This window comes from Wolffia australiana, chromosome 19, assembly GCF_029677425.1.
Source record: "Wolffia australiana isolate 7733 chromosome 19, ASM2967742v1".
Lineage (NCBI taxonomy): Eukaryota > Viridiplantae > Streptophyta > Magnoliopsida > Alismatales > Araceae > Wolffia > Wolffia australiana.
Window position 1 is genome coordinate 3946793 of NC_135853.1, and position 11754 is coordinate 3958546.

Below are 11754 nucleotides of genomic sequence, written 5' to 3' on the forward strand. Positions count from 1 at the left end.
ACAGACGAGAGTGACAGAGAGAGAGAGAAGAGCACTAGAGAGAAAGAGGAGAGATAGAGTGAGTAACGAAAGAGAGAAGAGTGCGAGAGAGAGAGAGGAACGAGAGAGCGATAGAAGAGCGCCAAAGAGAAAGAGAAGAGTGATAGAGAGAGGAACGAGAGAGAGAGAGAGAATAGCACCAGATGCCGCAGCCCGCAGACCCTTAACCCCTTATTCAAAACCTTAAAAAAAAACCAGCCCAAAATTGCACAATCGCACCGCACACTACCTTGGCCGATGTGCGGTGCCATTTAATATAACGCTGTCCGATATGTGGTCCTAAAATTCGAACCGGACCGCACATCGGCCTAAAATCACACCGGTCACACCAAAGGACCAACCCCAGTCAACAACTTGCACCATGAAGTTTGATGGACCTTAAATTCAATTTATTTTGATAGGCCTACCAATTTAGGTAAAAATTTAAAGCGGAAGAGAGAGATGAAGCTTCTATAAAAGTTTCAGCCCAAAAATCCTTCTATATTTTCAGCTATCGTGTTTTAAAGTTGGATCATTCCAATAAGTTAGTTTTATATCTCCTTCTCCATCCATATGACAGATTGCCAATGTGTCAAGAAAATCCTATGATTCATTGATGATTATGACATGAATTTTTTTGTTATCAGTCAATCTGATATGAGTTCAGCCGGTGAAAAATGCATCATCATATTTTTTAAATGTGCTGATGATTCAGAGATTACGACAGTTAAATATGTTGTTTGAGGCTTATGGTTTATGCAATCCGATTTATAATTTCCCCTACGAGCACATGACAAGCAAGGGTTGTATCCATAGGGAGCAAGTATTGAATAAGTGAATTTTATCTCAGGAATTTAATCTAAGTTAATACAATCATCCTGGTGAAAATCAAATCAAAATAATTTTAAAATAATTTGAAATATTTTTCATAATTAATCTACTTTATTAATAATTGGTAGTATAATTTAAAGAGTTTTAATATAATTTTACTAGTATAAAAAAAACTTATTCATCTAAATAAATACATTCTCCAACACATTGGCAGTCCCAAGTGAAAGTTGACAGCCATGGACATGAGTGGAGCGAAGCGGGTGAAAGAGCTACCACTGTTGGTTGCCACGATATTGTTTCATTAGCAATACATGATATTTATAATATATAACAGATATGATTCTCATATAGACCTCCAAGGTTATCCCATATTGATTTTTTTGAAGCCGTGTCACGTTATTTTATTGTAATTATATCAGATATCCATTAGTTTATTAAGGCTTGTCTATCACACACACCCATAAGCTCTAAATTATTTACAAATATTTTAATGCGCTTATATCGGTCACCACTATCTGAGATCAATTACAATAGCCAATGTCGTACCCATTAAAAAAAATTTGATATCGGCCGTACCCATATCCGTCATCAGTCTAGATACCGTTAGTCGGTACCGTCATCAGGACATCAATCCCTAAAGAACGAAACAAAAAATGCAAGCCCTGTAAAGGGGGAGGGGATGCCCCCTTCAGTCCAGCTCAATCCTTCCCCAATCGTCATCCATCACCCGTCACTCGGTATCGTTACTCGGTACCGTCATCAGGACATCAATCCTTAATAAATGCAACAAAAATACAACCCTTTAAAGGAGATGGGGAGGCCCCCCTTTCAGTCCACCTCAATCCTTCCCCAATCGTCATTCGTCATCTGTCACTCGGTACCGTTACTCGATACCATCATTCAGGACATCAATCCCTAATGAACGAAACAAAAATACAACCCCTTTAAAGGAGATGGGAAATGCCCCTTCAGTCCAGCTCAATCCTTCCCCTATGGTCATCCGTCATCCGTCACTCGATACCGTCATCAGGACGTCAATCCCGAATGAACGAAACAAAAGTACAAGCCCTGCCCTGTAAAGGAGAGGGGGGAGGCCCCCTTCAGTCCAGCTCAATCCTTCCCCACTCGTCATCCGTCATCCGTCATCCATAAACACTCTCCAGTCCACTCAGTAGTGGGCCCATATTTGGCCCGTATTGGGCCCATCAGCATCTCCTCTGAAAATGAAATATTTAAACCTTCTTTTTTTTTTCCCTATTCTTCTGTCGTTAGTTTCGTAGTTCAAAGAGGGAAGAGGGCGAGCGAGCCACCATCTCGAAACCCTAGATTCAAACGATCCCTCCTACAATGGCCATGGCGAAGAAGAGGAAGCTCTCGATCGACGGCCAGCAAGATGAAGAACGCGAAGAACTCGACGAGTTCCCTCACGGGATCTCCGAATCCGACGAACCATCTCCCTCCACCGAAGAAATCGACCACCCGGAAGCCCCCTTGCTCGAAGCCGACGACGAAGAACTGATGCACGAATCCCCCGCCGATAAATCCGCGGAGGAATCGATCCCCAAAGATCTGGACACCCATTTGCCCGAATCCATCTGCGACGACGAAATCGAGCCGGAATCCGCCCAGAAACTCCTAGAACAGCTCTCGAAAGACCAGCTGATCAATCTCCTCTCCGCGGCGGCGGATACCCACCCGGACGTGCTCGATCAGATCAACCGGATCATGGACGAAGACCCCGTCCACCGCAAGATCTTCGTCCACGGGCTCGGCTGGGAGACCACGGTCGACATCTTAACCTCCTTCTACAGCCAGTACGGCGAAGTCGAAGATTCCAACGTCGTCTGCGACAAAGTATCAGGAAAATCAAAAGGGTACGGGTTTATCTTGTTCAAGAACCGATCCGGAGCGCGAAAAGCGCTGAAGAATCCCCAGAAGAAGATCGGCAACAGGATGACCGCTTGCCAAATGGCGTCGGCGGGGCCTGCTCCAGGGCCGGCTCCTCCTCAATCGGAGTACACTCAGCGCAAGATCTACGTGAGCAACGTCTCTTCCGACCTCGACCCACAAAAGGTACTGCAATTCTTCGCTAAATACGGGGAAATCGAAGAGGGTCCGCTGGGATTGGACAAGCAGACGGGCAAGCCAAAGGGGTTCGCGCTCTTCGTGTACAAGACCGCAGAAGGGGCTAGAAGGGCTTTAGAGGAGCCTCACAAGAGCTTCGAAGGCCATGTTTTTCACTGCCAGAAGGCGATCGACGGGCCGAAGCCGATCAAACCCGGGATTCTTCCTCACTATCGTGGTCTGGCGATGGGTGGGATCGGGCATTTGATGGCGCCGGTTAAGCAAGTTGCGAGCTTGGGTACAAGCTCGAGTGCTGGGTTTAGTCAGGGTTTTGGGCAGAACATGGCGCCTTTGTTGGCTAAGCCTGGGCCGGGGTTGGGGTTGCCGATGGGTCAGCCGGCTGTGAACAGCGGGGTTAGGGGGATTCAAGGCCCGTACGTGCCAGTTCAGGGGAATATGAACCCTGGGGTTATGGGTTCTTATGCTGCTCATGTGCCAGTTCAAGGGGCTTTTGTCAATCCTGCTGTTCCTCATGGGGTTGGCCGGGGGAAGCTTGTTCTTGGCCACAGAGGTGGTGTTGGGCACTACAGACCTTGAAAGGTAGTTTTTTTTTTTTTTTTTACCGAGTTAATTCTCTTTTTTTTTCGTGTTTTTGTTTGCATGATTTTTTTTGATTTTCTTGGGGATTTTTGGAAATTGATAGGCGTGTATTATATTTTTTTTCTGTACGTATTTATTTCCTTGGTTTTAAGCGGTTTATCCATCATTTTTTGTAAAAAAGCTTTTTTTATTTTAAAACTATTCGTTGGCCACAGAGGTGGTGTTAAAAGGCACAGACCTTGAAAGGTAGTTCATCTTTTTACCAGTTTAATTTTCCTTTTTTTTCGTGTTTTTAATTTTCTTGGGGATTTTTGGAAATTGATAGTCTTGTATTTATGTTCTTAGTTTTTTTTCTGTACGTATTTATTTCCTTGGTTTTAAGCGGTTTATCCATCATTTTTTGTAAAAAAGCTTTTTTTATTTAAAAATTATTCGTTGGCCGCAGAGGTGGTGTTGGGCACTACAGACCTTGAAAGGTAGTTTCTTTTTACCGATTTAATTCTCTTTTTTTCGTGTTTTTGTTTGCATGTTTCATGATTTTTTCCTGATTTTCTTGGAGATTGTTGGTCGTGTATTTATTTTCTTCGTTTTTTTCTGTGGCTTGATTCAGTGATTCACTCTTTGGTTTTAATCGTTTTATCCATCGTTTTTTTGTAAAAAGCTTTTTTTATTTAAATATGTTGGTGAAAATTATCTTCTTTATCAGAGGGGTTAGTTTTTCCCCATTTTTTCAATGCCCCCATTTTTCTATCTTAGTTTCATTTTTTAAAAAATTTTCTTGGTAATTTGTTTTGTTTAAATTGCCTTCAAACAATGTTCTTTATTTTAGTCTGTTGCGCTGAACAATTTTTCTGTATTCCAGTGTAGTGATCATCTTCCTGCAGAAGAGGAAGAAACGGACCAGAAATTGAGTTAAATCATTCAACCCAACTTTACAGCTGGTCTAGAAGTAGAATTTTGAGATTATCTTGTTCTTCTTTTTGTCTTGCAGATCTATTTAGAAGATTCTCATAATCAGATGATGATTCTTCCGGAGTTTCTGCATCTGTCAACAAATATAAGCCTGATCTATTTTTTTAATGCGCTGCGGGTGTTGTACCTCTCTGTTCTAAAAAAAAGCTACATATTTCAACAATTTTTCCCTTTTCCTTGGCCAAAATTTTTGAACTTCTCTCAATCTGGACTTCTTTCTGTGGTTGGTGTAAAGGGTTTTTAAAATTAATGCTGTCGCGATTTTTTTTATCTAGATTTCTATAGTTTGTGGCTGTTTTATATTACATTATTCTCCCAAGACTGATGAACTGCTCACTGTTGCTCAGATATGAAAGGTATGTAGAATTCAACTTACATGCAATTCGTTTCGAACATAGTTTATCTGTGATCTATTTTGGTGCTCATTTCTTCTTGTGAAGGGCTTCTTCTTCGGATCCTCTATCATTCTTCATCTGTGGACGAGATATTGAATCAGGTTTGGTAAACTTCTCTTTCGAGAGAGAAATCAAGAAAAGAGGGGTATTTGATTGTCAATGATATGATGCAAGTATGGTGGCAGACCATAGAGAAAGTTCTCATGTAAATTAGAGAGATACATGCATTGATTGGTGGGTGCCCCTCACCGTAATAATCGTCTCAAATTTAAGGCTTACACAAGTTTGCTTCCAAATGATCATATGATTTAAATTATATGCGTGGATGAAGAGAGAAGCATCTTTATAAATGAATCAGTTAGGGCCCTGGTTAGAAATATTTACCATTGGATGATAACATCTTCATCATCCTATTAATGATTCTTGGTCACAGATTCTAAGATGATCATAGTGAAGAACATAATATAATACATGGATGAGTGACATGAGATAACCTATACTAGAAGAACGTTTATGAAGTTAAAGTGAATGAAAGAGTTTTAAATCTAGAAATACTTTCTTTGAGATTATTAAAGGAAGATCGAGTTCGAGGTTGTTTTTGCACGCCATCTGATAAACGAATTCGAAGCTCAGATCCTATCGAAGTTGTGATGAAAAACATGTATTATATCATATATGGATGAGAGATACATGAATATGCTTACACATGAAGAAAACCCAGGAACAAACTCTACTGTGCAGGATTCAATAGGCAGGAATTGAGGCAAAATTATAGCCCTTGGCGCCCCTCCAAGAATAATAGGCGATTCTCGTCTCGTAGAACCCTGCACAACGCATAACCACTCTCAGACAACTTTCATCTCTCTCTCTTCTCCCATCAGCAAATTACACCAGGTCGAGTATCGACAGTGAAGTCATCAGCTAATCAATCTAAGAAAATTAAAAAATTTATCTTAAACCAGGACTTCAGAAAATTTAAAAATAGTGGATTCTGTATAGGAACTATGCTCTTGGAACACCGAATCTTGTTTCGACATGAGGGAAAATATGGGGATCGACTAAATAATAAGGTAGTTTAGACATTTTTCTGCTGAATATATGAGATAAGGAACTTTTAGAGAAAAAACCAGGATTTTGCGTAAGAACTATGTTATTGGAACACTGAATTCTTTTTCGACATAAGGAAAAACATGGAGTTGACCGCAAAAAATCGCATCAACATAACAATCCATGATTCAATGAGTTTCTTTTTTAAAACTAGTTTCAGACGCATTGATAATCTCGATCCACGGATGAACCAGAGAATTCAACTCCCAAAAATTAACACCGACGGATCTAGAGAAGCGTACCTGGAAGGAAAGACAGAAATCCGAGCAAGAGGAAGCCAAACGCCTGAGATCGATCGCCTGCCATGTGACCGGTGAACACGAGGAAGGAGAGGACGAGAAGCACCGATCCAAGGGAGAGAAGGAACAGCGCAAGGACGATCGATTTCCACGGGATCCGATTCAACGACGAAGGCGCGTACGCAAATCGAAGATCGCCGGCTGTTTCTTCGATCTCGTCTTCTTCTGGAAGTCGCGTGTAGCGATGGTTGCGCTGCGAAGCCATGGGCGATGAACTGCGAAGATCTACTCGGGCTAGGGCTCCAATTTCTATATTCCTCTTTCAAATACAAAAAAAAAAACAATTTAAAAATATCCCATTTTCTGTGCCGGAATTAATTTCAATGAATAAATAATTTAAAAAATGAGAAAGCTCCGAAAAAGGGAGTCAAACCTGTTCCTTTTAGCTATTTAATATCTCTCTCTCCTCGCTATCTCTATCTCTCTCTCTTCTGGAGATCGGTTAATGGTGACATCTTATCTCTCTCTCTTTCTTTTTTCGACTCCTCTTTGTAAACATCAAATACAAGGTAACATCCCTTCTCTCTCTCTCTCTCTTTCTTTCTCTCTCTGCAAAAGGACAAATAATAGGATAATGGCATATCACATGATAACATATGGATGGATGGGCCAAACCATCACGATGGCTATCTCATCAGCATGGTGTAAGCGGGCAAGTCTGCGATGGTAACAACATCATCCAATAATAGCTCCCTCTCTAGCTGCATGCGCGTCATCTTCACAATTTCCTGCAATCAATAAAGTTATGAAAACCTAATATCCTGCGAGAAATATTGTTTTTACGATAATAACAGTGCAACATCTGGCATCCATTCGAGATATATCATATTATCCATTCGAGGATAAGATATTTAATATGGTGGTGATCATCATAATCAAAAACTATGATGATAATGGTGATCAGGCATGGGTAGATATAATAAGATGATGATCATCATTTTCAAGTTTAATTTTCCACATAATATTATCCTCATCAGCCAGAATGCTGAATAACTGCCATGTAGGATGCTTTTCTACTATACAAGGACAATGATGACGATGATGTCAGTCATCAAGGGTAAATAATAGGACGATGATCATCGCATTTGAGATTTACTCATCAACCAGAATCCAAATTCATTCCTTGTCGGATGCTTTCAGCAATAACTATGATGATGATGATGATGATGGCGATGACAACGATAATAGGACGATGATCATCGCATTCGAGATTTACTCATCAACCAGAATCCCAATTCATTCCTTGTCGGATGCTTTCAGCAATAACTATGATGATGATGATGACGACAATGATAATAGGACGATGATCATAGCATTTGAGATTTACTCATCAACCAGAATCCCAATTAATTCCTTGTTGGATGCTTTCAGCAATAACTATGATGATGATGATGATGATGACAACGATAATAGGACGATGATCATCACATTCGAGATTGACTCGTCAACCAGAATCCCAATTCATTCCTTGTCGGATGCTTTCAGCAATAACCATGATGATGATGATGATGATGACAATGATATTGATGGTGATGATGACGATGATGATGGTGACGATGATGGCGGTGGTGGTCAGCAAAGGTAGATGGATGGGACTTCAAAAAAGAAAAAGAAATAGCAGTAAAACAAGAACAAAAGAGACTGCACAAATATATATGGATGCAAAGGCATAAAACGAATAATTACGTTAAATTCCATGTAAGATGCTCGTCTGGCGAGCCACTGCGCATCGAGAAGCTTGAAAGCAACGCAGTAGAGTTCGTCAAAGGCTGCTTCGTCAGCAGCGAGGAGCTGGACGAAGCGGATTCCAACCTTGGATGAGGGTAACTCTGCAAATAAATTTTATGAAGGATCAGATTCAGCAATTCCAGAAAATTAAATTTTAATTTCTTCACCAGACTGAAGATCCAGCATTTGAGACAGCATGAAAGATATGTTGATGCCGGCCACCGCGAACGGGTACTCCCACTCTGACCTGTTCCCTTCCTCTTTGTTCAGCAGCTTTCGAAAAGCATCCTACAAACAAGACGAAACTATTGAGGGTAGGTGAATGACGACAAATTGATCATCGTCAATTCTTAAATTTCATAATCTTCATTGCAATCAACAGCGACAAACTCGGCAGATGGACGACGATGGTAGTGATGATGATGATGATGAAGACTAAAACATGGTTGGTAATTCTCATCATAGCATGGAAAATGATATAGATGGAGATGATGATGCATTATTAGTGATGATGACAGCGATGATGACTGGAAAATGATATAGATGGAGATACTCTTTCTTAGCACCGAAACTGATAGATGGCGACGACAGGGATGATGATAATGATGATGACAGCGATGATGAGTGCAACATGGTTAGATACTCTTTCTTAGCACCGAAACTGATAGATGGTGATGACAATGATGATGACTACAAAATGGGTTAATGCTCCATCTTAGAATGGAAACTAATGGATGGCTATGATGATGACGTCTCTTGCAAACCTGATGACAATAGTGATTCATCATCAATATGGATGATGTCGACATATCTTGTAAACCTGATAACAATAGTTATTCATCACCAATCAATGGTTGATTTCTGCGATGACAATTCAGTCATTGGAAGCTGGATACTGATGGCGACGATTGATTGGCCATAGTCATCATCCACTCGTCATCTTTGTCTTTGATGCTGAACCCTTTAACTAATCGATCAGATCAAATGACTCAAATTAAATAACGAATGGGTAAAGAGACTGACGGGGTATTTCTTTGCGAAAAAGATGAGATTTTCCAGCGAGATGAATCCACCTCCCCTGAAAAAAAAACTGGTTACTTACTCAATAGGTTTTATTTGGAATAGGTGAAGGAAATGGAAGCGTTGAGGATGAAGATGCCTGAAGTCTGTGGAGGGGTCGGTTCCTTGCCAGCCCATGTCCTTCCACAGCTCTGATTTCAAAGGGGGGATTTGTCGCCCAGGGTATGCAAGCTTCCATAGTTCTTTGAGTGCATGCTGTAATGATGGTTTCCAATTAGAAGAAACGACGAGAGAGAGGGAGGGAGGGAGGAAGTCTAGGTGTATGCTTATGTTAGTATTTTTGGGGAAGCAGAGGTGTGGTGTAAAAGAAAAAGAATAATGAGTGGCGTGAATATTTTCAAGTGAGATAGAGATAAAGATATAGATATAGATAGATAGAGAGAAAGGTATAAAAACATAGAGAGATATAGATAGGCTGCGCTTGAAGCAATCATTAAAATTGTCATTATCATCATCATTATTTTCTGCAACTCGAGTGAATAAGATAATTGACGATTTCAGCGTCGCCATTGTCATCCTGCCGCAGAGGATTGATGATTTCATCATGATTTCAACATCATCCTTCATCATCTGGGTGATATTTATAGATATAGGTAGAGAGAGGGATGGAGAGGGAGTGAGACCTGGTGATCCAATTGAGAGCCATCATATGGGACCTCCAACCTCTTCCTCAAAGCCCGAAGCCTCTGTTCCTGCAATAATTATGCGGGTTGAAGTGCACTTTGCTCATAATATATGTCAAGCAGGACATAAATATGGGATATTGGCCCAGATCCTGAATTGCTTCTAAGGTTGAGATTTACCTGCAATGGACTAATGTAGACTGCTTTTTCCCCTCTGTTTTGTAATCTCAATGGAAGAGTAACAAGTTTTCCCACAAGGGAAGTCGAACAAAGAAGGATACTCTCTGAAACAAACGTAGATGTCCAACTGAAATAAGTGAGAAAAATCTAAGAGAAAAAAAAAACACGGAAAAGAATTAATTACATAATGGTTACATTTATTTTCTGAAGAAATAAATTATGATAAAATATCTTAAGAGGCACATTCATAACGTCAATTTATGACCATTTTCAATTTAAAAACCAAGTATTGAAGCGAAAAATAAAAACTGGTAGATGAAGTGATTCAATCGTACCTAGCCATTGTGCCCACTGAGTAATAAGCTGGGAGAATAGAAAGGACCAGTGCATAGTTTCCTTTTTTTGATCGTCCCAGAGATCTTGATCACTTCCATTAACACACCTCTGGAGGAAAAGCTAGAAAATTAATCAATTTAATTAAAAAATGATGACAAAGACGGTTTTACCTCAACTTGATCGGTATCACGTTCACCGGTCCCTAAAAGAGGCTCATCTAAGGAGTCCGCCACTCGTATATCCATGTGCTCCCTAAATTTCCCATCAACGTCCCCATGTCGGATCCTTCTTCTTACAGTTCTTGACGACATCGGCAATGCTGAAATGCAAGCGCGAAATTATAAGGGCCATCTCTTGCAATGAGAAACAAAAGAAAGATTGAGGAATATTTCAATAACGAAGTTACGCTTCTAAAAAGAAATAACATAGATAATAAAATAAAGTCGTTAGAGAAAGTTTTGCAAGATGCCTAACGATCCGTAGGACTACAGCAGAAGCATATTTGATAAAAATATTGGGGGTCAACGATACTTTACCAGAGTAATGCGCAATAAACATAAAAAGAATTTGAAATATCGTGTTTTTAGACTGTTTTGACACGAAGTTTATCGGTTTTAAGACCACTAATTTCGACAGCGTGGTTTTCTGAACTCAGAATTTCTACAAGAAAAGCTTGAAATCTCGCGAAAGAAGTCCCATACTGTGATGTGAAGTGGGCTCAGTTTCTGATAATTGAATTTGGATCAGCCAACATATCTCCAGGAAATAAAATATCAACGTCCATGAAGATTTTCCATGAATTACCTTCAATCTAGAGAGTTTAATTTGAAACAAAGATACATAAAGCTCAGCATGCAAAATCAAACGCGCAAGAGAAAAGGAATCAGCAGTGATAGCCTAACCGATCGAAACGATCCCAGATAATCGACTGTTTTGTCGAAAAAAGAATGCCAATTCATCAAATAGAAGATAAACGACTGAAATCAAAAAAAAAAAAGAAGATAAACGACAGCTGGAAGGCGTAATTCAGCCACCAGAAGAATTCAAAAAGCAAGTAATACATTGGATGAGAACGTCAACTAGAAGAAGATGTCGTCCAGCAAGAGATCCGACCTGCCAAGGTCGATCTGAATTCCTCGTTAAATTGAGATCCGACACCGAACAAGACAAGATTCATGCACTAGATCATCATTCGTAAAGGGAAATATCACCAATTCGCCAGATTATCACCGGATCTTGATCTGTAGATATTCCCTCCCCAGTAGCAGTTGGAGGAAAGATCGCCGACGACGAGCTGAGACTTCTTCCGTATTTAAACGCGCTTCATGGAGTCGTTTGCAAGCAAAGCAAACTTTGGGGAAATTTAATATAATCCGATTTTATTAAATAATATTTTATCCGAAGAAAAATGTGACCACACTGCTTTTGGGGCGCTTCTGAATTTTGGGAATATAAAAAGGGAAAATCTGCTGGAAAATCGATAAATCGTCTGTAAATATTTCGAAAAAGTCTTCCAACTCG

The 11754-nt window shown here is 40.2% G+C and overlaps 3 protein-coding genes across 8 annotated transcripts; 1 reads left to right on the forward strand and 2 right to left on the reverse strand.

The window, feature by feature from the left end:
• The first annotated feature begins 2104 nt into the window (after window positions 1–2104).
• Window positions 2105–4755, forward strand: LOC144715660 (UBP1-associated protein 2A-like). 5 transcript variants are annotated; one of them, XR_013584682.1, is made up of 4 exons: window positions 2105–3513; window positions 3959–3989; window positions 4376–4424; window positions 4505–4755. XR_013584682.1 is itself a non-coding variant. In XM_078590617.1 (3 exons), the coding sequence occupies exon 1, from the start codon at window positions 2197–2199 to the stop codon at window positions 3508–3510; it is 1314 nt and encodes a 437-aa protein (XP_078446743.1). In that variant the 5' UTR covers window positions 2105–2196; the 3' UTR covers window positions 3511–3513; window positions 3959–3989; window positions 4376–4755. The 5 variants fall into 5 exon arrangements, 3 of the variants coding, with proteins under 3 accessions (XP_078446743.1, XP_078446742.1, XP_078446744.1); XR_013584681.1 differs by lacking the exon at window positions 3959–3989; XM_078590617.1 differs by having other exon boundaries at window positions 4376–4755.
• Window positions 4756–4807: 52 nt separating this feature from the next.
• On the reverse strand, window positions 4808–7014 carry LOC144715663 (transmembrane protein (DUF872)). 2 transcript variants are annotated; one of them, XM_078590620.1, is made up of 4 exons: window positions 6902–7014; window positions 6230–6545; window positions 5585–5704; window positions 4808–4958 (listed from the first exon to the last, which is right to left on the reverse strand). In XM_078590620.1, the coding sequence occupies exons 1-3, from the start codon at window positions 6902–6904 to the stop codon at window positions 5625–5627; spliced, it is 399 nt and encodes a 132-aa protein (XP_078446746.1). In that variant the 5' UTR covers window positions 6905–7014; the 3' UTR covers window positions 4808–4958; window positions 5585–5624. The 2 variants fall into 2 exon arrangements, with proteins under 2 accessions (XP_078446746.1, XP_078446747.1); XM_078590621.1 differs by lacking the exon at window positions 6902–7014 and adding an exon at window positions 6660–6820.
• LOC144715662 (ELMO/CED-12 family protein) lies at window positions 6835–11547 on the reverse strand. Its single transcript, XM_078590619.1, has 10 exons — window positions 11347–11547; window positions 10404–10552; window positions 10233–10341; window positions 9898–10001; window positions 9718–9786; window positions 9174–9289; window positions 9038–9092; window positions 8182–8302; window positions 7973–8115; window positions 6835–7014 (listed from the first exon to the last, which is right to left on the reverse strand). Exons 1-10 carry the CDS (start codon window positions 11408–11410, stop codon window positions 6913–6915), a joined length of 1032 nt encoding a protein of 343 aa, XP_078446745.1. The 5' UTR covers window positions 11411–11547; the 3' UTR covers window positions 6835–6912.
• Between the last annotated feature and the right edge of the window lie 207 nt (window positions 11548–11754).

What these genes read in the sequence shown, in the direction of transcription:
- LOC144715660 (XM_078590617.1), top strand. Translation starts at nt 2,197, where the DNA reads ATGGCCATGGCGAAGAAGAGGAAGCTCTCGATCGACGGCCAGCAAGAT.
- LOC144715663 (XM_078590620.1), bottom strand. An exon ending in ATTTCTGTCTTTCCTTCCAG is followed by an intron (nt 5,705 to 6,229) that starts GTACGCTTCTCT and finishes TGCGTTGTGCAG; the next exon opens with GGTTCTACGAGACGAGAATC.
- LOC144715662 (XM_078590619.1), bottom strand. Translation starts at nt 11,410, where the DNA reads ATGAATCTTGTCTTGTTCGGTGTCGGATCTCAATTTAACGAGGAATTC. An exon ending in GACCCCTCCACAGACTTCAG is followed by an intron (nt 9,093 to 9,173) that starts GCATCTTCATCC and finishes TTTTTTTTTCAG; the next exon opens with GGGAGGTGGATTCATCTCGC. An exon ending in TTTTCGCAAAGAAATACCCC is followed by an intron (nt 8,303 to 9,037) that starts GTCAGTCTCTTT and finishes TCTTGTTTGTAG; the next exon opens with GATGCTTTTCGAAAGCTGCT.